Here is a 26977-nt window from a genome sequence, read left to right on the forward strand (position 1 = left end):
GGGGGAAGCCATGAGCTGTGCTTTGTAGAAGGCAGGAGTTGCCTGGAGCTTGTTCCATAACCCTGTGTGTGTTGTGTTCTTTTATCAGTGTTCTTGGGCAGGAACTAATGGGCTGCTTTAATTTAGATTAGCCAGAAGAAGCTGAAGAAATATGAGAAGGAATATCATGCCATGAGAGAGCAGCAGGCTCAACAGGAGGACCCCATAGAAAGATTTGAGGTAATGCTTTACCTTCTCCAGTCTGGTTTAAGAAACAGCAAGTTGCTGCTTGGACTCTTTTTGGAGCTGGTTTTGTTTTCTGGCCAATTTGGATGCAACAGAGCAATCAGCTCCGTGAACGTGAAGGGAATGTCTCTCTGTTGGCAATGTTGATCAGGATGGGCTCGTTGTGAGCCCAGCTGTGCAAGGAAAGGAATAGTATGAATTTTTATTTGGGCTTATAGAACTGGTTCACTAGAGCCTGTTTAACGGGCTGGCTGCACCACAAGACATGAACAGAAAGGAAATGCCTGACTAATTCCAACTCTGCCTTCCATGGTTATGCTCCTGCTTTCACTCCTCTTCCGAATTTCAAATGATGTATACTGCAGCAAGCATATAGTTTTATAAATGGTTTATTTATCAAATAAATGTAATACAGGGATAAATTACACATAAAGTTACGTGTGCATGCACATACCACAATAACACACACAGAGACATAGATTAAAAAAAATTAATGTATTTTAATCAGAGAAGTTTTATGTAAACTTTCTTTGGTATCTGTGTGCTGAGAGTTGTAACAGGAGAGAGAGAAAATAGAGTATTTTTCCCAGGATTTTCCTCTCTTACCTGTTTCTAGCATACAAACACGATTTTGAGCAAGAAAAGCAGTACTTGTAGGAAACTCCTGATAAGGTATCAATGGCACAATGAGCCCCCTGCTATTGCAGACCTCCAAAACATTTCTGTAGCTCAACAAGGAATGGCTGAGCAGACTCACACCTGCTGTCTTCTCAAGGCTAGTCCTGTATTTATTTGACGCTTACACTCTGGCTGTAGTTTTGTCCCGGGGAATTTCCTGCAGGTAGAGCTGTGTTTGCACACTGGAGGTGCAAGGTGTGTATCTGTGTGTGTGTCAGAGCCTCAGTGGGCAGCTCTGAGAGCCCCTGTGTGTCCCCACAGCGTGAGAACCGGCGCCTGCAGGAGGCCAACATGAGACTGGAGCAGGAGAACGACGACCTCGCCCACGAGCTGGTCACCAGCAAGATTGCACTGAGGAAGGACTTGGACAATGTAAGTCATGGCCTCAGGGCAGACAAGGGCTAACTCCTTGTTCCTTCTCTCACTGATGGGGAGATACATGGAGTTTTTGTGCGTGGGACAGGATTCCTTCCTCCACGTCTGTATTGCACACTGACAGTGTGCAGGGCTGTGACAGAGCTCCATGGGAAATGGGAGTGCTGACTGAAATACTCCTGACTCTGGAAAGCGTTCACAGTGACTGCAGGGGAAGGACAGCCTGTGCTTGAGGAGTTGCTTTCTTTTCTCTGAGGAAGTCGAGCAGGAGGTGTGTCAAGTCTTTGAACCATCACAGAGATCATAACATGGATGCTGGCTTGTGTTTTGCTGGGATTTTTATGAATACAATTTCACAGCAGACAGGTTCTGCAAAGTGCCTGATAAACTTGAAAGTCTGAGTCTGTCTGGCTCTGCGTGGATCAGGTTCTCAGGTACCTCAGGCAACTCTGAAATTGGTGTTGTGGTTTCCATTTGGCGTGTTGGAATCTGCCCGTGTGAACTCCTCATCCTGGGCTCTTTCCAGATCAGTAGAGCTCTCAGGAGGAAACTTCAGGTTTGCTTTGTGTTACAGGAGGTTTTTTCAGCTTGCTGTCCCGCTCCCTTCTTTACATATTCAGTTGTGGGAGATTTTATTAGGATATGCTTTTTCTTTTTTCCAGGACATGCAGAGACAGAAAGGTACTGGCATTTCTAGCACAGGGGAGGCTACAACACATTTTCTCTGTCTGCATGGGGAGATGAGGGGAAGAGTTCAAGTGCTCATGTTTTGCCATTCTTGTTCTGTACCAAGATAAGTGCATTTCTGAACTCTCAAAGGAAAATGACTTCTGAAAGTTGCACAGTGCAGGAGCTGACAGGCTTTAAAATGTTTCACTGGATCTGCCTCAGACAATTTAAGGTTTCCCACGGCCTCCTGGAAACTTGCTGTTGGAAAACTATTCATAGTAAACGTTGATGCCAATGGGTGAATGTTGCTTTAATGAGGTTTGGTTCGTGGCTTTTGGGTTTATTCCATCTCCTGTTAGGTGTTAAAATGGGGATCATAGAAGAATGTTCTAGAAGCAGGTTTTCCCCACACATTGGTATGTTCACCTCCTCTTGCCTAGGCTTTTTCTCTTCATTAGTGAAGCTTCCAGAAGCTTCCCACTGGTGGTAGCCTAGCAGTGGCACCCAGGAGGTGGACTCCAGCAAAAATTGTCCTGAAGATGCTTTTTCTGTCAGTTTTTAACTGTTGTTTGTGGGTGCTTGAGCCTGCATGAGACACAGTTATACTTTTACTTTTTTTTTTTTTTATGGAGAGCTGGGAGAGGAACAAAATTAGGCAAAATTTATATGCTTAATATGATATATAATAGTCTTGTATTCAAAGATGGCAAATGATGTTGGCAGCATTTGGGTTATCCCCTGGGAGGAGATAGGTAGGGTTTGATCCTACTTCAGGACATGATTAATTCTTCTAATTGGATCCTGAAGTGATAAGTTTCATTCTGTCAGCCCGAGGTCCTGAAAGGAAAGTACCAAAGGACATTGTTGAACACACCTTTTCTGATACCTGCATGGCGTGTCTGAAATCTGCAACCGAAAAGATCAAAACAAAGCATTTGGAAATACAAGAATTTCCTTAATATCCTTTCACTAGACCAGAAAATAGGCTTCATTTTTCTACTGTTGTTGGGCTCCTACATCCCAGTGTTCTTTAACTTTAAAACAGCTTAAACCCCATCTGTAATGAAAAGATGTTCTCTTTGCCTTTGCTGCCTGTTTTAAAGGATCAGCAGGACTTTAAGGGACTAAAATTCACTTTTTGATTTTCTTTCTTTGAAGGGAATCAGTGCAGATACTTTCTGAAGATTTTATATATCAGTTGAGTTATTGATCTATTTTTGTGTAGAATCCATACACCTATTAGGATGTGCTGTGTTGTGTGTGTGAGACAGGAAAAGATGGCTTTGCAGTTTTAGTGTTTTATAAAGAGCTTGAAATTTCTCAACAATATATTTTTGTACTTTAAAAACTGCAGTTAAAAGGGATTGTTGGTTTCTGGTGGGACGTTTCTTTCCCTTAAGGAGAAAGGAGAGAGGGGCCTGACTTATATTTGCTGTGGCAGCTCAGTCTTTTCATGCGGTATTTTCTGGGATGGTAACACATCCATTGGGAAGTGTCACAGAGTTCTGGGGGTTTTTAAATGTTCTAGAGGCATTTTTCATTAATTCTGTTTTTATTGAATGTTTGCAAATTAAACTTAGGTCTGAGCTGGTTATAGTCTTTTATTGATCTTGCTCATTGTGAGCTGTTCTGTGCCTTTGGTTGTCTTCAGAATGTATTGATCAACTCCCAGACTGGACAAGAAAATGATCCTTTTTTCTGGTATTGGATTTCTTTGGAGCAATCCCTACTCCAGTTTTGCTAAAATTAATCACTGAATTCAAGGAGGCATTTTGGAGGGGTGGAGTATAGTGGTCATTAATTTTGACATGTTGCTGCTTTGCTCTTGCAGATGGGATGTTTTATAAAAATAATTTTCAGAAGACAGTTTTGTTGTTTTTAATAACAGTGAACCCAACCTTAATAAGACTGGAGTGGCTGCACTCTTGGCTCTGTCCTGGTGGAGGCACAGCAGGGAAGCCTCTGCTCAGCCTCCACTCTGTGTTTCAGGCAGAGGAGAAGGCAGATGCCCTCAATAAGGAGCTGCTAATGACCAAACAGAAGCTGATTGATGCAGAAGAAGAAAAGAGGCGCCTAGAGGAAGAATCTGCTCAGGTTGGGGCATTTCTGTCATTCTCACTGTTCTGTACAGTACAGAAACGATAAAAATAAAAAGTGACAAGTGTGGGAAGGGCTTAATGTTCTAAGTCATGTTTGTCTCTCCTCTGTGGTGTAAAGGACGTCAGCGAAGCAGAATTTGGCATTTTCCTGCCAGGTGCTTCATAGGGTGGGGAATTTTTAACTTGAAATCACAAAGTCACTGCCTGTGCCAGATGCTGCATAGAGAGGCAGTGCAGGACTTCATCCGTCAGCACTTTTTGAATCCTTCCTTTCCTTGGCCAGCCCACTGTTGTGTCAGTGGTGGCCACCAAAGCCTGGCTTTTCCCTGCCTGCATGGACCCCAGCTGGGCTCTGGGTCCCTGGCTAGAGCAGAGCAGTGAGGTTAAGGACAGGGAAGAAATACCACTTGGGTATTTTTCAGACTACAACTATATAAACCCTTTATTTTCTCTTTTTTTTTTTTTTCCCTTACAGCTGAAGGAAATGTGTCGTAGGGAACTAGATAAGGCAGAGTCAGAGATCAAAAAGAACAGCTCCATTATTGGTGACTACAAACAGGTAAGTACAACTTCATGATGATGTGGTTTGCTATCAAAGTCCAAGGGTACTTTCAGGTATTTAGGACATTTCTGGGAATCAATGTCACCTGTGCCATGCATTTGAGGACGCAGTTGAGCTGTTCTAAACGGGAAGCCTGTGGCTGGTTTTGCATTTTCTTTGGCCGAGATCCCGAAGTGGTCAGTCCTGTTTGCCCCCGATGTGGGTATTTGTAGATCAGCAGTCACCACAGCCTCAGTTACAGCCAAACCTTGTTCACATGGGCTCCTGGATATCAAAGGTGCACCTTATGCCAAAAAAAGCTTCTCTCTCACCTTCCCTTTGTCAATCAAATGCACCTCAGAAATAAATTTTAAAAAAGCCTTTTTCCTTTCAAGACTTTGCTTTGGCATTCAGGCTCCTGGTCACAAGGTACCAAGGGAGCAAATTCGTGTGTCTCTTTAGTAGGCCCATATCAGGTCTCAGGGAATGAATTGGGGTTTTTTTACTACTCTGTCTTGCCTGGCTTTTTCTCCCAAAGGCAACCAAAGGTCCATGCTCTTCCTGACCTTTTCTGGCTCCTTTACCAAGGCCAAACTATTAATAACTTATGTTGGAGCTGCACCTTTTCCTATGGGGATAGAAGAAGATGTAGAGAATGGGGAAATGTACAATGAGACAGCTTAATGCAGCATCTGGATTGTTCTAGCTTTCAAAGAGTCCTTAGACTATCCATGTTAATATTGCAGCAGCATTTATTTGCGCTTGAGCATTCATCTGGGAGGGAATTTACATTTATGAATGGTCTGTTAACGTAATTTTGCTTGTCAGATTTGTTCCCAGCTGAGTGAGCGACTGGAAAAGCAACAAACAGCAAATAAAGCTGAAATTGAGAAAATACGGGTAAGAGACCAGATAGATCCACAGTCTACAATGTTTCAATCTCTTTGCAAAATCATAGGGCCAAACACAATTTATTCATTGCTAAAACGGTGGCTCAGAGTCCCCATAGATGAAAGGGAAGATTATGAGGGGAAGATCTGGGAGAAAAGGGGAGCCCTCTCATGCTGTAGTGGTTACTTGCTAATATTGATGCTGGGTTTGGTTTTTTTTGAGGGGATCTTTTTTTTTCTGGAAGAGATCCTCTGTCTTTTATCTTAAAGTAACAGGGGGGAGGGACAGAGCCCATTATTGTAGCAAGATAACACAGCAGTGTTTCCAAAGCCGGGAGTCTGGGGCTGGCAGGAGCTCCTGCTCGGCTGTGCCTCCCCAAAAGTTCCCATCAGTGCTTCCTCTGGTGCTGAGCTGCTCCCCCAGAGCAGAGGCAGGAAGAGGCTTCGATCACACCCCCAGCACGTCGCTCACAGCCAGGTGTTTGCTTTAGCAAAAGGTGGATGACTGCGAGCACTGCCGCGAGTTCTTCAATAAGGAAGGCCGTGTGAAGGTTGCCAGCACTGCCAAGGATGGTTCAGACGAGGACACGGATGAGGAGAAGGAAACACTGAAGAACCAGCTGAGGGAAATGGAGCTTGAGCTGGCCCAGACCAAGCTGCAGCTTGTGGAGGCGGAATGTAAAATACAGGTAATGCTCTGGGAGTTTGTTTTGTAGTCTGTACAGCGCGTGTGCATTCCTAGAAAAATGCGTGTGTGAGTTGTAGAGGGATTGGAAGAGATCCTGTCGGTTGAAACCATAACCTGCTATTTCCTGCATGGGTTATTTAACCAAACACTGCGTCTGAAAGTTGGTGTGTGCAGACGATATAATTGAAATTGCATGAACTGTATTTAGCAGCCACTACAGCTTCCAGACATCTGCCTGTCTGCAGTGCAGTGCTGGCTGCCTGATCTCCTGCAACTGCTTGGAAGGAGCCCAAGCTCTGACAGAGTACTGAATCATGCATGTCTTTATCTCACAATCAGTGCTAAATGAAGAAGTAACATTGACAAATGTTAGACATGTTTCTTAAAACACGATTGCAAAGCACTCCAGGTACCTGAAGTATTTCTGTCAAATATGACAACACTGTGCTTTTAGCCTAGAACTGAGATGTCAGTGTGCCTTGTTCACAGGAAGGTAAAAATTAGTTTGTGGAAAGTCCACTTCCTGTGAGAGTAGCTCCTCCTCAGATGGAAGAGAATTAAAGAGTTTGGATGTACTGAAGAAGGCGGAATGTTTCACTTAGGGCAATGACACAAGTCTTGTTTTGCTTTTCAAAGCTTTTTTTCCCTCTTTGTCAGCTTATTGCGCTGCTTTTAATTTATGTAAGACTTAAACTTCTGAAGTGGCCAAGAGTTCGTAGATGTTCTAGAGCCTTCTGAGTTTATCTCCTATAACCTTGTGCTGTGAACGTGTAACAAATTAATGAAATTGCTTTTCTGTTTGCAGGATTTGGAGCACCATTTGGGTCTGGCCCTGAATGAAGTACAAGCTGCGAAGAAAACATGGTTCAACAGAACAATAAGCTCTATAAAAACAGTGACTGGAGTCCAAGGAAAAGAGACTTGTTGAAAAGCAGTTCTGTCAAACACACCTTCTTAACACAACACCTTTTGTTGCCTTCCTTGGCCAGATGTTTAATTCTGTGACATGAGAGGACCAGAATGTAAATATAATAGAAACACAGCATGTCAGGATTTCAATAGGTCAGTGATAAAGAGGATGGAAACACAGGAGAGGATTTTATTGCTAGACATGGGATGTTCATACTACTGATATTTAACAGGTGATGTAGCTAGATTGAAGCTCTTCAGAGAAACACTCCATTCTGCGTCTGGCTGGAGGCTTTTCACAGACTAGGTACGAGAACTTACCAAACCCTAATTGTTAAGTTTACATATGATAGGTTTTTTTACAGTTATAACCTTTTTTAATATTTTATTTGCAAGGAAAAGTGTCACTAACAAAGTTAAAAAAAAAAAAGGAAAAAAAAAAAGGAAAAAAATGCAACAAAAAATACAAGTTTATCAAGAACTACATCAGTGCCAGAAAGCAGTCCCCAGAGGTAGGAAATGGAGAGTAGGAGGTGACATGTTTTGCTTTATGAATGGGGATGATTTCAGCATTCCTGTCGAGCAGCCCCACTTTGTTTTAGCAGATGCAGCATCCATCTCTCTGTGTTTGGCATTTCTTTCTGTTACTAATCAATTCTATGCAACTCTGGGCTTTTTTGGCATGGGAGGCTGGGAGACTTGTCAAAGTGCTAGGCAAGAATAATCGGAATTGTGGGCAAATTTCCGTTTCACTTGTGTCATAGTGTTTGATCCACATATCAACAGCGTTCAAATCCCCAGCACCAGGAGTGCTGATAATACGAGTTATGTGGATGGTCTGACATTCTATGGAGTCTGTCTGGGTTTTGTCAGGTTTCTGTTTTGTTTTTGTTTGTTTGTTTTTACCCGGCTGTAGCAGGCCTTCTGCGGAGCTCAGACAGGGCTCCCGGGTTTTAGTTTTGCACATAGGTATGAATGGGACAAAGAAACAATAAACTGAGATATATATGAGGCAAAAATCACAGCGTGAGTGTAGCTGCGAGCATCTCTAGCTGTCCAACTCGCTTCCCTGGTAGCGTTCTGAGGTGGTGTAGGTCATTTTTCACGCTCGATGCAGTTGCACTAATAGGTGCTAAACGTGCTTGGAGTTCTCATTCCTTGGATTGTATTGAGTTCTCACCAGAAAGCTGTAGAATGGAGTTTTGCACCTTGTAATTTTTTTAATTTATAATGGTTTGTGTTATGCTGAAGTATCTATTGCATCAGTGGATAAATTTTGTGTGCAGTGTGAGTATAAGCTGGTAACAATAAGAGGCACTGGTTTGTATATAAAGATATTTGGTTTATTTTGTATTTCTAACTTTTTCTTGTTTACTGTACTAATGCTAGCTAATGTACTCTGTAACTACCGGATAGAACATGCTATGTCCAAGCTTTTTTCCTTAACTGCATACATTATCTCTATTGTTTAATACCAAAAAAAAAAAAATTTACTGTAACTCCATCAATATTAGGTGCGTGGACATTGTGGTAGCATAGTTGCAGTGTGTATACTTTATGAATTGAAATATAAACTAGTAAAATTGTATAACTATTTTGTTGTTTCATTTCATTTGAACAGAAAATTATTAAATATTTTGCAATATAAAGCTAATTCTCTTCTTAAAGTAGAAGCAGTAGCATCTGCAGGCTTCTCCAAGACTGAAACCACAGTCATGCTGCAAAGGGCTTTGCTAAAAAAGACTGCATGTTCTGAGTGCTGCCAACACTGGTTTTATATAATAAAATCTAGGGTTTGCTTTGAGAAAAGAAACTGCAAAAATGACCTTGTACAGCTTGAAACTTGTGACTCAGTATTTCTCAAACATGTCCAATTTAGAACTTTTTTTTTTTTTTCCCCGTGGCCCTGCAAATTCTGCTTGAATCTGCAAAATAAATGTAGGCTATCTCTGCTTATCACCATCAGTAACAAATTCTGTGGGGTCAAGTGTGGTTCATGTCATCTTCAGCAGGGTTTTGTAGCCGTGGCTGAGCCCTCATGACTTCAGGGCTGCACTAACTGGGTCACGGGGCAGCTCCACTCCCCAGCCCTGTGTTCTGCAGAGATAATCACGAGAGCAAATGGATTCTTGTCACCAAAACCACCAAAGGTGGCTCGGAAAGCAGCCCTGCTCTAGGAGGCTGCTGTGATGTCACTTTGCCAGCCGTATTTTGCTTTAAGAGAATGGCATTGTGTGGTTGTGTGTGGTCTCCGCTGCTTTGTCTCCTCAGAGCTGCGTCCCTTGGTAAGGTCAGCTCTGCAGTTTCTCCATAACTGTGACCTTTAGAGAAAGTTGAAAGGTAAGTAGGGAATGGGAGGAAGCAACCCAAGAACGCTTCACCCACTTGTCTTCCTCAGGGGACTGAGAAATAGTGTAATAGTGTACTTTCCTCCAAAAATGAGGTACTTAAAGGAAGAGAAAAAGCTGCTTTATTGTTCAGATTTCTTCCACTCCCTAAATAAACATTTCCTTCCAATTGCATGCAGCATATACTCCCCTTTTAGTATGGATGCAGAACCGGCATAATTGCTTCACAGCATTTCATCCAAAACATTTTAATAGTCAGTTTCCAGTCATAGATTATTTTAGATGCCTACCTGAAGGTTTTTGGTGCTCAGAAATAAATATTAACAATGTATTTCACATCCAACTCCATCTAAAATATCCACAGCTAATTAAGAAAAATGGATCCAGGGCTGAGATGTGCATCTTTGGAAGCAGAATTACATGTGAAGACAAGGAAGCAGGTCAGTTTTAATATGAAGAAATGGAATTTGCAGATGTTCAAAACTATGAATAGGGAAGGTAGAAAACCACATTAAGTCAGAGCTGCTGTAAGCATGAGTATTTTACAGCCCTGTAAGAGAAAGGAATGAGTGTGTTTGGTGGCATTTGGGGCATTAATGAGATGGTTATTTTCTGGCAGTCAATCACCTTTCTGTTCACATGTGCCTCAGCTGGGTTTGAGTACAGAACTCCAGCTCAGTGCCAGTCTGCTGATGCTGGGATTAATCTCCTGTGCCCCAGGCTCCAGCTTCCAAATGCTTTGCGTGTTTGTGCTGTATCATTAAGTTCCAATGGTCTCAGTGTGGGAGCTCGAGTGTCACAATCTCATTTGTGTTGCAGAACTTCTTGGCAGCTCAGGGTCCACAGCTGGAAGTGGATATTCAGGATCTATCGGAAAGTTTTACCTTTAAGCATTGCTGGTAAGCCGTCTTGAAATTTATATAACTACCTCCCTGACTTTTTTTAGCTGCCCTTCTTATCTGTGGCAGTGATATAAAGTTCCTGTTATCAAGAGGAGGATTTCACTCCATCTGTTCAACAGCTTGGCTCACATTCATCCAGCCTAACTTTAGACACTTCGGAGGTGCCTAACATAAGAGTTTAATCCAGGGAGGTTTTCCAGCCTCGGCGGGTGCGGGGGCAGCGCTGCAGGCGGGCGCTCACCCAGCCTCGTGCCCGGAGCCCTGATGGAGCAGGGAAGCTCCTGTGAGCCCACTAACTGAACTGAGAGTCCTCCCTAAATTTAAAAAAGAAACAACCCTGGAAATGAGCCATCAGTGGACACTCAAGGGGTTGCTTTCTATTTTAATTTTTCCTCCTTTTCCCATCTCGTTATAGTGCAGTACTTTTTCCTTCTCTATTGCCAAAGACCATCAAGGTCTCTTCATAGGGATTTTGCTAGACTTTACCACTGCTCATCCTAATGCATTTGAGCAACACAGGCTTGGTTTTGCTGCGTTTTCTGCGTACTGATGAGCACGACAGTGCAATCCGGGCCTGAGGGCTTTCCCTCGGGATAATCTGGCCACAGGCACAGTAGGAAGCTCGGGCTGTGAGGCGAGCGGAGCCCTCCTGCTCGGGAGGCATGCTTGTAGCATTGAAGTCAAGTGGCGTTGAGTTCCTGCTGAATGGGGGATGAGTGGAACCGAGCTACCCGAAGTAGAACCGGGCTGTTCGAGGTGGCTTTAGCCGAGGAGGGGCTCGAAGACCACCCCAGCCCCGCCGGCTCCGCAAACCCCGCCGGGCGCCCCCTCGGCGCCCTCACGGCTTCCCGCGCTTTTCCTGGGGCGGGGCCCTCGGGCCCGCGGCGAGCTCTGATAGGCTGGCGGGTGATTGGCAGCAGGAGCGGCCCTCGGCCGCGAGGGCGCCAACGGCGCCATTGTGTTTGCCGTGAGGGCCGGGCAGAGCCGAGGCGCCGTGCCGGGAGAAGGAGCCTTGGAGCGGGGCCCGGGCAGGGGCCGTCCCGCGGGAAGAAGGGGTGCGCAGCGCAGGCACACCGCTGAGCCGCTGGGCTGGAGGGGAGCAGCGGCCTTCGGGCGGGGCGGTGCTTCCTGAGGGAACCGTGCTCATCCTCCCAGAGCTCTTCCAGAGTCTGCGGGTGTTAGAAGAGCGGCAGGGTAGCGGAGGACAGCAGAGCTTTAGATCCAAACAATAACCGCTGGGAACGAGTGATACTTTGGGGAAAACCTGAACAGAACTTGTAGTGCATTAATGGCCCTTGTAGAGAAGGTGTAAGATTTTCGCCTTTATTTGCATGGGGTTTAAATGGCCTTGTCTGTTCTTTTCCCCTGGCAGACCACCCCCAGGCCCCTCAGGCTGAGGCAGGCAGTGAGTTCTTCCCATGCAGCAGCAGCCCTTCAGCAGGAGGTGGGTGATGTTCATAGCAGCCTGTCACAGGCAGGCAGGTCTGAGCTGAGGTCTCCTGAGGTGGAAACCTTTGAAATAGGCTGTGAGAACTAAGAAAGTGGAGCTATTGGATCTATAATGTGATGAGTGGCTGCCGTGAGCTGTTCTCCCCGTGAAGGACCTGCATGAAAGCCGGTCACACCACTGGCTGCTGGATAATTCACGGGTTCCTCCTACAAATCTGATCAGAAAGTTGTATTATGTCCCTGTGCAAAAACGATCTGCTAGGAGGACGTGTAGTAAAATTGAAGTGTCTTGGATGTAAATCTATGGAATGTGTTTCTAATACACCTTGAACTTATGGGTAAATCATTCTGATCCTCTGTTTATTAATAATGGCTGAGATAGGAGATGTAGCAAACTTTATAGCAAAAGTTTATCACAGAAGTTTTTTGGAATACAACAAACTGAAAATGTTCATTGGTTAAAACATTAGGGCAGAAGTATTTTTTAATCAGCTTTAGTGACTTGAGTTACAGCTGAAGGTGAAGTGAGTTGGTGTCTCGAGATCTCACCTTATGGGCCAGTGACATGGTGGTCACTGGAGGGGATCAGGAGTCCGAGTGCAGGTTGTTTTATGGCAGCGAGCAGGCTGGCTCTGTTACGGAGTTGCCGATGTCCATCTTAATCAACAGCTTGTGTGACAAAAGTAATGATTTTTAGGAAAGTGCTGCAGCGTTTCAGATGGAATTGCAGCCGCACTGGGCGCTGAGGCTCCAGAAGGTGCAGAAGAGACAAGACTTGCAGGCTGCCAGCTCTGAGCAGAAGCCCTCCTCATGCTGAGCACAGTTAGCATGTGCCATGAAAACATCCAAGCTGTGTGTTTAAACTCCCTGCTGGGAGCGTCTGTTCATGCACAGAGCTGGCGCTGTGTGGGGAAAGGGGGCCTTGGAGCCACTGTTGAATGTCATTTGGGAGGGGACACTGGAAGGACTCCTGATGCAGTTTTCTGATGTGGCTGGTCAGTTTATGCCACACAGGGAAAAGAAAACTGCTGTGCCTGAGAAAAGGTAGTAAAGGACTGGCTGAGATGGCAGTGCTGTGTCACTGTCAGCTGTCACCGTGTAAGTGAAAGGGGTTTATCAGTTCTTTTAAGAACACCACAGCAAACCACTGTGGTTTTGGCACAAGTCTTGGCTGCCTGGAAAACAGGGGAGTGATCTAATGCCTTCTGTGTCCTGGAGGCTCTGCTAGCTTAGGGAGGTGGTTTGATGGTAATTAATACTCGTGCACCAGAGAGAATGTGTGGGAAAGAGGAGGAGGATGAAGGCTCGCAGAGCAATGTATATCTGAGCCTGCCACCTCCTCAGGACATGGCCAAACTGCTGCATAATACCACAGGGAATCACTTGAGGAACACGATCCCATCCAGCACGGGAGGGAAGGGATGGTGTTTCGCATGATGACGGGTGTGATATGACTCTGAACATCTTTAGAAGCTGTAGGTGCTGCACAGTGCCATGGTTAGGACAGAGTGAGGAGGCCAGTAATTACTGTAACTGGAAAGTTCTGAGTTCCATTCAAGTTTTTATTCATTTGATCTCAGAGAGAATAGTTTAATGTACAGGCAGAAGTTACATGTCTTCTACATGTAACAGCATCTTTCTCAAAACCACACAGTTCTTTAAACCCAGGAGAACTGACCTGAGAAGTTCAAACCCCTGTCCATGTGCTTGCTTTGTGCTGCATGCAGGAGTCCCGTGGTTACCTCAAGACTTGCAGTATAGGAGTTTTTGTGGAACTGCTTTGCAGGGCAACATAATTGGATTTACTGAGCTGTATTTTGTCATCTTGCCCTGGTTTAGCCTTCCTTCTTCTACTGTAATCCAAAGTTACCCAGATTTAAAAAAAAAAAAAAATCCCTTTGAATGAATCAGAACCAGCAGAGTGCTGAGCCTGCCTTTATTGCAGGCAGGAAATCCTACCTTTGGTGTGTGCCAGCACCTAAGCAAAGGGGAAGAGGGAAGTGTTATTTGTGCTGGGTATGTGACCCTTTTTTGGGATCTAAAGGCCTTTTTAGGATTTTGCCTCGTGTTCATGCCTGGAGCAAGAAAGGGCCTTTTGTTGTAACTGTAACAAGAGTACACAGAGGCCTTTTACAGCATCACAAATAAATGTGCTGGAACGTATAGCCCAAAGTGAAGATGAATTCAGGGCCCTGAAAGCAGTGGCAGCTCCAGTTTCTTTCAGTTGATTGTACCAAGGATTGGGGTCACAAAAGAGAAGGATAATTTACAGCTTAGCAAATGGGAAAAACTCTTTCTAGCTGACTTGCTGGAGCTCAACCCTGCAGCAAACCACCCAAGTCAGCATTACGTCGTGAGCAATCAAGTGAGGTGACTCTTCTTGCAGAAAGAGGGGTGCTGTTTTGGGCAGGTTTATAGATGCAGCAGTTCTCTGCACATGGAAGTTACAGGCTGGCTTGTTAGTTGCTTGACATTAGTCAGGCTTGGACATCAGTCAATCAGTGTTTTTTTTCCTGCTTCCTCTGTAATCAAATACACTTTTCCAAGGTGATGCTGATTGCAGCAGGATAAACTGGGCATGTTGCTTGTTAAGCAGATGGTTCCTTCTGCATGGATCCCTTCACTGCTGTGCCAGCAGGGGATGGGGCAGTCAAGCAGTGTTGGGGAGGGCCTGAAATGAAGGAGCTTTCTGCTGCAGATTTCACTGTGTGCATTCAGCTGCAGATTCACAGTGAGAGGCACTGCAGGTTGCCGAGGAAAAGTAGATGGGCTTGGGTATTTCTTGGTTTGCAGGGGGTGTGGGGTGGACAGGGGCCATAAATCACAGCTTCCCTGTTCTTCCACGTTAGATACCCTGGAACTGCCTGGGCAAAGTTAGCTACAGCAGGATAGGGGTAAAACTGAGCAGGAGATACCAGGCATTTTCACAATGCCAAAAGAAGGATGTGCCAACCTCCTCTATCAGCCTAGGCCGGTGCTGCGTGGCTTCTCCCGTGCCCCAGTCCCATGTGTGCCCCTGTCCCTTTCCTGGGAGGCCAAGGATGCCCGCCAGCTCCTGGAGGGGGCCCAGCTCGCTTTGAGCTCTCACTGACCAGCAGTTGCCAGGCTGCTGCCGAAAGAGCTGTCAGCCTTCTCAGCACCTCAGAGATGATAATCCCCAGGGAGCTTTTGGAATGACTCGTAGTGAGCCAGTGAACATCAGGCATGAGCACAGACAGGCGTTATGCTAATGCACTAGGTAAGACTGACTTCAGTTTCAGTTGAGTGTTAATGATGTTTTCTTAAGCCACTCTGTTCAATTCTTTGTGGATCTTACTTGCTAAATATTTGATACAGCTCTAAATTTTAAGTGATGCATGGTTTTGTTGGGTTTGGTACAGTTGTCCCTGAGTAGCTCTTTGTGCATAGCTGACTTGTTTGCAGTGCAGCAGCAGGCTGGGCTGGCTGCACACTGACTGGCCTGTTGAGGGCAAAAGTCTTACACCAAATCCTGCTCCAGTTATCATACATTCTGAGCTGTGGGATTTCATATATCTCATTTCATTAAGAGCAATCTCAATTATAGCAAGCTCATAACAGTTTCTAATCCCTTTTCAAGTCTGATCTCCTCTGAATTTGATTAATGACCTCTGCACTCAGATTTCAATTCAGTATTTCAAGGCCAGAAAAACACTTCTAAGAAATGTAAGACTGTGTGTTCACTGACTACTCTTGTAACTCCAGGCAACTGGACATATGTGTATATTTCAGTAAATACCATGAGTTGCAACCTCAAACAAACAACACCAGCCATACAATTGTCATGGTATCCCCAACTCCTGCCCTCAGTGGCTCTGGACAAGGAAATTGCTTGGATTTGGTTTGGAGGACAAACTGGGACCACAGGAATTTAATGTCTAAGAAACACAGTGAAATGAGAGGCATGGAGAGAACTTTGAAAGAACCGTACTTGTTCTTTATGTGTGTAATTTGCCTTTTAGGAAAACAAACATCCAGTTTTTCTAATTAGCTAAATACTAGGAATTGTCCAGATTTCTTTTTGGAGTGAAATCTGCCCTCCTGGCTGCGCACAGCCTTCTCTGGGCTTTCCTGGTACTGCTGCCAAGGCGAACCCCCAGAGGTACCTGTGTGCAGCAGCCCTCTCTAGCTGCAGTCTGGTAATGCTCTGTTCACTTTCACCTCTGTGAAGGAATGCATTCTGCTTGTTCCAGCATAAATGTGCTTTATGTTTGCATCTCCAAGTCGTCTGTGCTAACACTGCAGCCTTGGGGAGCGTGTGTCTCCTTTCTGCTGAGCCCGTTACCTTGCTCGGGCACAAGGGACCTCTGTGCTTTGGCATCCCAGGCTTCAGGAACCCCTTGAAGGCAGTTTGCTCACTGTAACCAACCCCCCAGCCAATCACTAGGCCATAATTCCTGTTGACAGAGATAAGTCTTTATTGGAGCTATTGGAAGCAAATGGGACATGGTTGTGGTTTTATATACAGAGAAGTCTGTAGAGTTGGGTTACAACCAGTGGAAATGACCCGAGATTACAGTGCAGACCGTGTTGTGTACAGTCAGTAACGGTGGCTGGCGTACAAACCACAGCACAGAAGCCAAATGAAGCCAAGTGTACGGGGTACAGCAGCACAGGAGGAAGCAACTGAAGGTACAAAGAGCGTTCCCTTTACATTTGCAGGCTTTTTTGGCCAGTGAGTAGATACAGCTCAATTTAAAATTCACCGTGTAGTTATTTTTCTTCCCACTCAACTGCTACCAAATTAAGAAAATTGGAATGTTCAAATTACATTTTTAGTGCTATAAATAGCTGTGGTTGTTGCCAAATTACTTTATTTGAAATTGCTTTATTTATAGTTTGGAATAGTTCAGTCATCATTGTTCTCTACTGATTACAAATTGGGAGAAAACGGAAGCATTTTGAAAGTAGTCTGTAATTAGACCACAAGGATCTCTTCATTTGGAAGTTTAATTCTGGGCAACTTCTTTGAGAGAGATTTATTGGGAAGAAAGATGGAATCGTCCACCATATTACTCATTTCTGCAATTGGTTCATAGTATTTAAGGTTTAGATAGTTTATAGGTCGTACTGCTTTTTATTTAATGCTATATCCAGTCTTAGTTCAAAAATAAAACACTCCGTCCTCTGTGGATAAATAAATCCATCTCTTGGCTGCAGGTCAGACCTCTGTTGGTGAAAGAGATTTAGAAAAATAGACCTTTTCTTTAACGCTTAATACGCTGACTCACAAAGGAAAAGTGAAATTCATTCAAGTCTAGAAACAAATACAGTACAAGTGATTTATAGAATTGCATTCCTTCCCTCTACAAACTTGCTGAGCATGAAACACTGCCCCAAAGCACTGCCTCTGTCTTTTCCTTGTCTTGGAGAAGTAATTATCATCAGAAAAGTCACATCAGAGTGCACTGCCAGATTTCCTGTCAGAAGGATTCTGCCTCCTGAGGAGTCTTTGCTTAGGAATTCTTTAGATGCATGGATGGTGGTGGTTTGGGTTACACAAAGGTGATATTTACCCCAAATTAGCAGCAGTTTTAAATGATTTGGTTGGTGGTGAGTTTTGGTGAGTGGAAATTGAACCAGTAAAAAAAGCCTGTGAGTTGGCCTTGGAAAGCACCAGCCTTTCCTCAAAATCTCCACGCCTGAGACTGCTTCCCATTGATGCCCTTCTCAGCAAGGCGCTGGTACATTTGGCAGTACAGGTTTCATGCTCAACTTTGTCACTAAGAACTGGACAGGGCTTTAAAAAGCATACAGCCCACTGGGACTTGCTCTGCTGTAGTACTTCAGTGCTTTGGAGAGACCCACCCCCAGCAGTGTTGCTCTCTGAGAAGTGCCAGTGTCCCAGGCTGGCTCTGGGGCAGCGGGAGGACGGTGACATTCCGCAGTGGAAGCAGTAGTTAAGCACCAGTTACTGGCCCCTGCAGAGGCTCAAGAGAACAGAATTGCTTCGGAGAGAGCTGGTCGGCCTAAAAAGCTTAGTCAGTTTGATCAATAACTATTGACATAGGGTTAGGATGAGAAATAAGACACTGCACCTTGGAACTGGAAGACAGAGTCAACTTCCTCCTTTTTCTGTCCAAAAGGAGACTGGCTCCACAAAACATTTGTCCTTAAGGACCTCTGTGATGCCTGACAGATAACTCATTTTGCGTGTATGAACGTACCTGTCCCCTTTTGCAGGGAGGGGTAAATGTATGACTGGACAAAGCTTGGAGGCTTTTTTCTGTAATTTTTTTTTCAACCATCTGCTCTGTGTCATGTTGTCCCTGAAGGCATGGTTACCCACTCCTAAATTATGCAGCATTGCCCAGAGAATGGCTCTGTAGTTGAATATGCTCTCTGCAGTACAGCCTCCCTTTTCTTCCAGTGTATGTGGATTTCCACGCAATGGATGTTATTAGAAAACTATGCTTGTCTTTATCCTGTTATTTTGAGCAGGGAAACAGTGATATGAGTTTAAAAACACAGGAAAGAATCTGTACTGCAAATCAAAAATTTCATAATTAAGTTCATAGGATCACTAACTTTTCAAAAGCTGTACTGCTCTGAATGCTGTTCTCTAGCCCACCGTTATTCTCCTTAGAGCAGAATGGCTTTCCATCTGCTTAGAAACAGTTCTTTGTGAAAATAATGACAGAAGAATAAAGGCTGTCTCTCTTACCCTGACTTTGTTACTTTACAGGACACCCTTACAAGACTCACGTTCTGTTGGGAGAGCAGCAGTACACACATTCCGGTATGCATAGATCATTAAATTGTAGCAGTGCCAGTAGTAAAGCAAAACTTGCCAAGATGTCCTGTTCCTCTTAATTAAGCTTGATTTATGTGTGCCTGTTGACTTAAGATGCAGTTAGTGTCCACTGCTGAGATGATGCAGTACCCTGAGTAACTCTGTATTGATTACGCTTATGCAAGCTTGTGCTTTTGCAAGAACACAGAAATTAAACTCAAAATAAAGAAGTACATCAGGTTGTTTCCATGGAACACTGTTAATCTATTCATAGCAGCTTCAAAGTATGAAGTTAAAACTTACCTTCTGCTCTACTCCCTTCGAAACAGATGAGTGCTATGATTAACTCCCCTTTAGCTTAAAAAATAGAAGTGGATAGAATGTCAAAATACACTTTGCTGGTAAAATGAACCTACTTTGTCATAAGGAGTTACACCAGTATTGGTGAGATGTGTACATTACACGGGTCACTGTGGGAGCAGTATCTGCTTTCCCTTGTTGCCATGCTCCTCTGTGTAAAGGCAGCTTGTCTAGAATACTATGGGCTTGCAGAAATAACTATTATTCCTTCTGAGGAAATTACTATTATTCCTTTCCCTCCCAAAATTCAACTGCATGCTCTGTACACTGCCTTGAACTATCTCCCTCTTTTGGGTAGGGAACAAAATTAGTCCATTGGATTTCTTGCATTCCTGCTCTGGAAAACCAGCAATCCTGGACTTGTTTACTGAACAGAAGAAGTAAATTCATCTCCTGTAGCAACATCATTAGCAGCTTTTAGCCTGCTGTATGGATAGCTGAAACCTCTTACCTAATTTCTCACTAACTATTGAAAAAGCAGTTCCCGCTCCCCCTGCTCATAGGACACAAGGCTGCTGGCTTTGCCCAGCACACATAAACCTCCTGGTTTTACCACAGTCTCTCTTAATGGACTTGGAAAAGGCAGTGCAACTTTCCCTCCAACTTCTGCCTGTGATGCTCTGCCTCTAAAACTGGAGAAGGACATTCTACTGCCATTGTTACCTTTTTTCTCTCTTGCCTCAGTGTATTCTGCCAGAACGAGACGCATTCAGAAATCCTGTCTCCAAGCTGATGCTGCACTACACCTCATGAACTGCAAAGCAGCACAAGGCAGCTGGAGCTTCTAGATCTAGTTAAGAGGTATGAATGAAGCTTAATTAATTAAAAATTAACTGCAGTTCTTACTCATTTCAACTCTCGTGTACTAACTAATGCAGGATAGCCAATTACATTCAATTAATGCCTTTTAAAATTAAGTGTTATTTATTCTAGTAGAGATAACAGTCCAGAGGTTTGCACAAACATGCAGTTCTGGCTGGTGAGAAAACATTTTGAAGTTGTTTACTTACACAGCATAGAAGAGACTGCAGCTTTAATTATCTTACTGCCCCAAACCTTTGAAGTTAGAAATCAGATAAATTCAGTCTCAGATAAATTTAAGTCTCTGCAGTTAAAAATTTTAAATGCTCTTTACATTCTCATAACTCTCACTTCTTGGTGGATTATTAGTTAAACATGGAAGAGTACTCCCCCTGAGAAGGCTTCAGTCTGTACAAGAGTTTCTATATACTAGGCTGAATGGGTTCTTTTCAAGTACACAACTACTAAACTACCTGTGGTACAGTATATATGACCTTAAATTGTACAGAGTTAAGGCACCAAGTACAAGATAAAACAACATCCAAAATAAGAGATATGCTTTAGAACTGCACATCTCCACACACACCTTTTGGACATTCAGCTCCTCAAAAACATCAAGGTAAACATTGTGGTCTGAATGTTTCATGCAATCTCAGGAACTGGAGAAAAAAAACTCCACTGAATTTAAACCTTATTGTCTGATGGACTTTTCTCTTCCCTAACTCACAGCACTCACAGTAAAGCACTGTCTTGCCTACACAGCCCAGTGTGTGAGGAAGAGCCCCCTTTCTCCTGGGAAACCCCAGAGAGAGGAGCAGACAGAGGAACGGGCAGATGTGTCCTACTTGTGCTTTTGTATTATCTCACATATCAGTTACAAATCAACAGGTGAACCCCGTGCCTTTGAGCAGAAAAAGCAAGCACCAGAATACCTGGACATTAATAGGTGTGGATTCAGATGACACAAATGAAGCTAAGGAGACATCACTGGGGTTAAGTAATAAAACAGTTTAGCAGTGACAATTCTCTTAATGCTAAATACTTAACCACTAGCTTAAATGGTTCATGTTCAAAAGAAAGTGCATGTGAAACTGCTGCTGTGGTCCACAGGCACAGGACCTCAGTGCTGGGTTTCTCTGGTGAAGTGCTCTAAAATGACTTTAGCAGAATTTCCACTTCCAGTGGAATGAAACCAACAAGCCATTAGACAAGCTGTCTCCTGTACTAAGACGGCAGATTCAGCTACCCTGTCTCTCTGCTCTGCTTTAAACAAGTCAATAAAATATCTCATTTTTCACTGGATTATTCAGCAGGAAGCCCAAGAGGGTCTGTGTGCTGAACATTTGAGCTGAGTTACTGTTTTTTGAGACAGAACAGCCGTTCCTAACAGAGCTCCTCAGTGTGCCCAGCACAGAGCTCATTTTCATTCTTTTGATGCCAGAGAGGCGAGGTCCTAGTCAGCTTCATGACTGAGAACAACAATCTGAATTTCATGTTTACACATCTCATCATGTATCCAAAGGAATCCACCGCAGCGGAGCTCCTGTGCTGTTTCCCAGAGCCACCGGAAATAGGAGCTGTTTTTGTAAGCTGCTTTGTGACTTGGAACTCAGTGAGGCTGGGACAGAGTTTTCCCTTATTAAATAACAGGCAACTGTCTTAGCATTTAGCTAAAGGCAAGAAGTTCTAATACTGAGTGAGCACATCTTGGTATATCAAGCACAGGAGGCAGAATTTTGTAATTTTGTCTGAGTAAAGACTGAAATACTGTCTTGATGTTTATATGGATTTGGAGAGATGTACAGCAGTCCCACCTCTAGCCTGGCTCAGAAGCACAGATGCAGAATTACAAATGAAGCAAGGGACTTTATTTCAGGGAGTTGGTGGCAGAAGAAACAGGGAGTGCCACGCTCACTCTCCAAGGGACATTACCAGGACAGGATCAGAGATGGTACGTTAAAGCTGCTCACATTTATTGCTGTCTCGGAGATAAAGAAGTGAAAAGAGAATGATGTCCCAGAGCTGAACAGCCAACAAACAGAAGATTTTTTTTCCTAGACTACTTGAAAAATCTTCATGCCCCTCCTCCTGCATTTTCTACATCCTAATAATCTGAGGAACTTGTTGCCAGGGAAATTGTTCTCAATAGCTCAGTGAAAGCAAAAAGCCTCAAATAATTTTAGATTTGTGCACTTTCCCCCAGTTAAGTTCTTTCAGGGGCTTGAGGGCACAGTCTTTTATTAAGACACAGTTTAAATCTTTTTTTCCTAGCAGAAGGCAAGTGTTCTCAAAGAAAGAATCCTTGTCTCCAGAGATGAGAGATACTGGAGCAGTTTTCAGATCTTTGTTAATGAGTAGAAATAATCCTCTGGCACATGAATAAGTTGAAATATTTGTCGGAAAACTGGTTTCTCTGAAGTGCTTCACAGTCTGATTAAAAGTTTTTAAGAATCTAGATACTTCTATGTAACAATTTCATAATTTGAGAGAATCAGTTATTTACTGGGATACTAGAAGTCGATCAGAAAAGGCAGGGCAGGAGAACAGAATTCACAGAAGCAAAGGTATTTAACATCAGTGAAAGTCCTGGCAGCAGCATTTACTGCACATTAAGTGGGGAGCCATGACAATTGCTGAATCATCTAATTAGCTCACACTGGCTACACGACAGCAAATTAGACAGATTAGGAACCACCTACCCAGGCACTAAATTGCCTTTGTGAGGGTTGGATTGTGCACTGTGTCCAACAGAAATTGCTTGGGCAACCGAGGCCTCGTGTTACACATTCCCTTCAGGAGCATAGGCTGGCCTCCCTCCATCCAACTGGCGAAACGCCCAGGAATAAGGTCACCGTGTTCCAGCTCCTGAATGTGTGCTTAAGGAAGACAGCAAGCACTGGCAGAGAGAGAACACCATGGCAGGAAGCACCACATATCATGCTTTGAGCTAGCCAAGCCCTCCTAACCAGCATGGTTACTCTAAACCCTTCTCTACACAGAGCATGCCTGGAGGAATCTTATGTGGCAAAGTAGGACTGAAAGCAGACCCCAAAAGCTCATGGGTGTTATTCCAAAGTCAACGATGATGCCAGTCATTTCCAGTATAGAGAACACATTAAACAGGATGCTTCTTTATTGTAAATCTCTGGCTTTTAATCCTTTAAGTGCCAGACACCATCTCCCAAAATACACACGATCATCTGGTTAGCTAAAACTAGCGTTAAGGTGGGTAGTGTATAGGCACAGACTTTCCCTCGCCTGCTATTTATAGGTGTACTAATTGAAAGGAACTTTTTCAGAATTCTTTTCCATGAACCAGAAATTCAAACTGTAAAATACCATTTCTGCTCCACTGAAAAGATACTCCAGAATTGGTAATGCTCCTGGCAGCTACACAGAGCATACAGAACCACATTTACGTGTTTGGCTCTTGGGTACATGTAGAAATACAAAGCTCAGTAGCTGTAACACAGACCTCCAACCTCACAGAAAAGGCAATTCAGACCAAGCCTCTGTGAAGAGGCTTTTAAAAGGAAACCTGCAAGTATTATGCAGAAGAAATGAGTTTCTAGTTCTGCCTCAGCAAAACCATGCTTGTTGCAACATTGATGAAACAGATGTTACCCAAATTACTCATCAGATAATAGCCTGGTATTAGGCTAAAACCTACTGATAGAATTGGCTGCTCTCTCAAACACAAACACATCAGGCACTTCAGAGCCTGCTCTGTGACCCTTCACTACATGGGGCTGTTTTGCTCAAGTTCCATATCAATGAGAGGGGTTCCCAGGCAATATGCACCTTATGGTCTTATCTCTGATTCCTGGTGGCTGCAGAATCCAGGATTTAGGAGTCTTGGTGTGTTTCACTTATCAGAAAATGGTTTTCTCCTACTGAAAAGGGAGGCAGCAAAGGCAAGGGGCCATCTCAGGCATAAACACTGCAATGCTTTACTGCATTACAAACAGCAGGGAATTAGAGAAATCTAGAGAAAAAAGATGCAACAAAGTTGAGATCATTTAAAAAAAACCAGCAGGAGAGTGGAAAGCTTGGGATTTTAAGAGTTAAAAGAGTGATGACAGAAAAATACAGAAAGTCACAGTTTAAGCAATTCTGATGGAAAGAAATACAGATGGATTAAGCTGTCAAGCACAGTCCACAGATCGCGTGAGAGTCAGCAAGATGTTCTATTATCAGTCCTTGAAGTGGACAGTGCTTGTCAGGCTGACAGCAGTTAAGCTTAGGAAAGGAATATTCAGGAGAAGTTCATTATAATGCACCTTGATGCATATAATATCCTGTCTGAAGGAGCAGAGCAGCCTGCTGCTCCAGGATCAGCACTGCTGGGCCTGCCAGGCTCAAAAAGGGACTGAACTGTAGGTGAGCTGCAGATCCAGCCCTGAGTTTGCACCTTGAAGATAAGAGCAGATGGAAACCTGCCACCTGAACAGGAAAGACATTCTGATTGCTCATCAGTTGTCCTGCAGATGTCATGGAAAAGGGTTATGGGCCTCCAGGGCCAGCCCCTGGCACAGCTCCTCAGTTCATTTCCCAGGTGCAAGCTCCTGCCCACAGGAGTAAAGCTGACACTATTGAACAGCTCTTTTTCTCTTACCAGCCTGTGAATTATATCCAGAAATATCCTGAGGAATGGATAACCTATACATGCAGTTGCTTAGTGAATTTGATGATACAATATTAAAATCAAATACAGTTCATATTTGCTGTTAGTGTTTTGATGCAGACCTTTGGGCTTAATACACCACTACATATTCTGTACCAAGTGGTTTTCTGTTTGACACCAGTGTCAGCTGTTACCAGTCAGGGGTTGTTCATGTTTTCATCTCTGAATTGAGACCCTAAAATGCTAATACATAATCAGCTTGCTCCCTTTTGCTTTTTTATTTTTTAACCATTTTTATATAAAAAGAGTTGTTTCCAGCAACTTCAAGTACTGCAAGTACTGCACTTCTGGAGTACTGTACTATGCAACTTTGCATAACGCAAGGTTTAAAAGACAAATAAAAAAATAGTATTTTAAAACTACACATATCATGTGCACCGATAGGTCATAATCCAAACCCATTTTAATCTAAGTAAAATATTGTTAAAACGTTTACTACAGAACTGCAAACAATTATTTATGGATGGCTGTATCCTAATTGCCAGCTGTGGAAAACCACAGCTAAGCAAAGGATTCACGCAGAGATAAATCCCTGCCTGCCTCGCCCTCCTGTCCTGCACTGCACCCGCAGGAGGGAAGCAAACCTTGCTGCTTCCTGAATTAATTTGGCCTCATGTCATTTGATCTCTGCAGATTTTTAACTGCAGTATCATCAAGGTTTTTCATTCTTCCTTTGGAGTTTAGGTTTAATAATTTAGGGAAATAATTCCTCTAGTTATTACTGTTGCCCATCGCATATAAAAATAAGGTGTGGCATTCATTCAGAGCAGGCATGGCCTGGCTTTGGTACCTACCCAAACGTGTCCACAGGGATGCAAGGAATGCAGTGCCTGACACAGCAGTATCAACACAGCTTTTTATGCTACACAGGAGAAAAATATTTGAAGGAGAACAGTCTGTTGATAAAACCAAACAATTTCTTAAGTGTTAGTTAATATTTTTCTTTTTTAACTGAAACGGGAGTATTTGAATTGGCCTTGAGAAATACAAAGTTGGGATTCAGACCTATATGTTACCTCTTTAAACACTGAGTTAACAAGACATAATAAAAACGTGCCATATACAAGATTGTCACAGGTATATGAGATTTTTAGAAAAAAAGCAATAAAAATATTCTTTAAGCTGAAAATAAAATCTCTTACCTTTTATATCACGATCTCAGCTTACAGTCACTACATTTCTGCTTATTTTATACAAGTGCATATGGCTATGAAGGTCCGGAGAGAATGAGAATAAAGTGGAATTAACCTGCTGAAAACTGCTTAGAAGTCTTAAGCTGCAACATATAGATGTTCCAATACCATTTAAAAAAAACATTCACCTTTCAGTTATTGCTGATTGACAATCTCAAAATATCAACATACAAATATTAAAGAGGGAAAAAACCTCAGTAAATTTAGAGCAGCAAAGGTTTTAGAACTGGATGTTTCCCAAATACTGTGTTTTCCTATCATTTGGTGATGATTTTAAGAGACACAAAAGCAATCCACTTGATTTTCAAGTTCAGACCTACCATTTTTGTGCCTCGTATCAATGATGTGGGGAAGAGAGAATATATCATTCAGTTACATTTTGGAAAAAAATAAATGTTCTGGGTTTTTTTTTTCTTCTGCCATTTTGCTACATTTCATGTCTGCTGACATGCACAATGGTACAAAGCACTGCTGCTTCAGGAGTGACCATTGCACAGCTCTGTAGCAACTTTTATAGGAAACATGCAAATACAGTGTAGTATTAAAATTCTGAAGGACTTCAATAGAGAAAGTAAAGGCAGATTTCAGTGCTTGAAGCAGCACTCGACCCGGGTTTGGTGCCTTGGTTTGGCGTTTGGTTTTCCCCCCTCAACACACCAGTCCTTCCCCTTCTAGTGTAAAGAAATAACCAGGAGTATATACACATCTATTGCTATGTACCCAAAGAGAGGACTGTGGCTTGGACTAAGTATTGCTTTTCATTACATGGAGCAAAGTTCAAGAAGTGAGAAAAACACTTTCAAAAAAATAAAAAAAAAAAAAAGGAAAAAAGCTCAGATTCCATGTCTGAAGTTGAGAAACCTCAAAACGAGCCACGTTTTTCTTGCTTTTAAGACATGTACAAAATGCCATTTGGAGCCAGACAACCTGATGGTTCTAGAAGTCAGAGAAGAAATCTTGAGGGCCCAAGTGAATAATAAAAGGTGCGATGCTGAGAGGCTGGCAATAGGGACTGTCAATGAAAAAACCACCTACAGTGGGAGAAGAGCAGAGAAGCAAAAACCTCACGTTAATTTCTGAGACTGGCTGAAGCTAAAGCTCCATTTAAATTTCTCTGCTCTTTCAGCTGCAAGTGGAGTTTTCATTGTAAAATGGGCACTTCGAATTCTTTGAAGGTATTGAAACATCTAACACTTCCAAGGTTACCACTTTCTAAACAAAGAACTGACAGCTCATTCATATTTTCAGTAAAGCAGAGAAATGTAAAATATGCAGCAAGGGGGCAAGTTTACAATGTGGTTAGTAACTCCCAACAAATGACAAAAAATAAAAAAATGACTTCTATAAATCATCTGAAATGACTGCCATCATGTTGGAAAAGAGCATAGCGCCCTTCTTGTCTTTGAAATAAGAAC

The 26977-nt window shown here is 43.2% G+C and overlaps 2 protein-coding genes across 2 annotated transcripts in view; one reads left to right on the top strand and one right to left on the bottom strand.

The window, feature by feature from the left end:
• Positions 1-8668, top strand: part of RABGAP1 (RAB GTPase activating protein 1) — a 63445-nt gene extending 54777 nt beyond the window's left edge. Inside the window, exons 20-26 of the mRNA XM_066201362.1 lie at positions 127-219; positions 1165-1275; positions 3937-4041; positions 4522-4605; positions 5416-5487; positions 5969-6166; positions 6971-8668. Of these exons, the coding sequence (XP_066057459.1) occupies positions 127-219; positions 1165-1275; positions 3937-4041; positions 4522-4605; positions 5416-5487; positions 5969-6166; positions 6971-7093 (786 nt within the window). The 3' untranslated portion in view covers positions 7094-8668. The remainder of the gene's footprint in view (positions 1-126; positions 220-1164; positions 1276-3936; positions 4042-4521; positions 4606-5415; positions 5488-5968; positions 6167-6970) is intronic.
• Positions 1270-26977, bottom strand: part of STRBP (spermatid perinuclear RNA binding protein) — a 73792-nt gene continuing 48084 nt past the window's right edge. Inside the window, exons 18-19 of the mRNA XM_066201368.1 lie at positions 25512-25576; positions 1270-2784 (exon numbers count right to left, since the gene is read on the bottom strand). Coding sequence (XP_066057465.1) covers positions 25554-25576 — 23 coding nt within the window. The 3' untranslated portion in view covers positions 1270-2784; positions 25512-25553. The remainder of the gene's footprint in view (positions 2785-25511; positions 25577-26977) is intronic.

Source organism: Chamaea fasciata, unplaced genomic scaffold (genome assembly GCF_029207755.1).
Source record: "Chamaea fasciata isolate MVZ Bird 193981 ecotype frontalis unplaced genomic scaffold, bChaFas1.0.hap1 SCAF_20, whole genome shotgun sequence".
In the NCBI taxonomy this organism is placed as follows: Eukaryota; Metazoa; Chordata; class Aves; order Passeriformes; family Sylviidae; genus Chamaea; species Chamaea fasciata.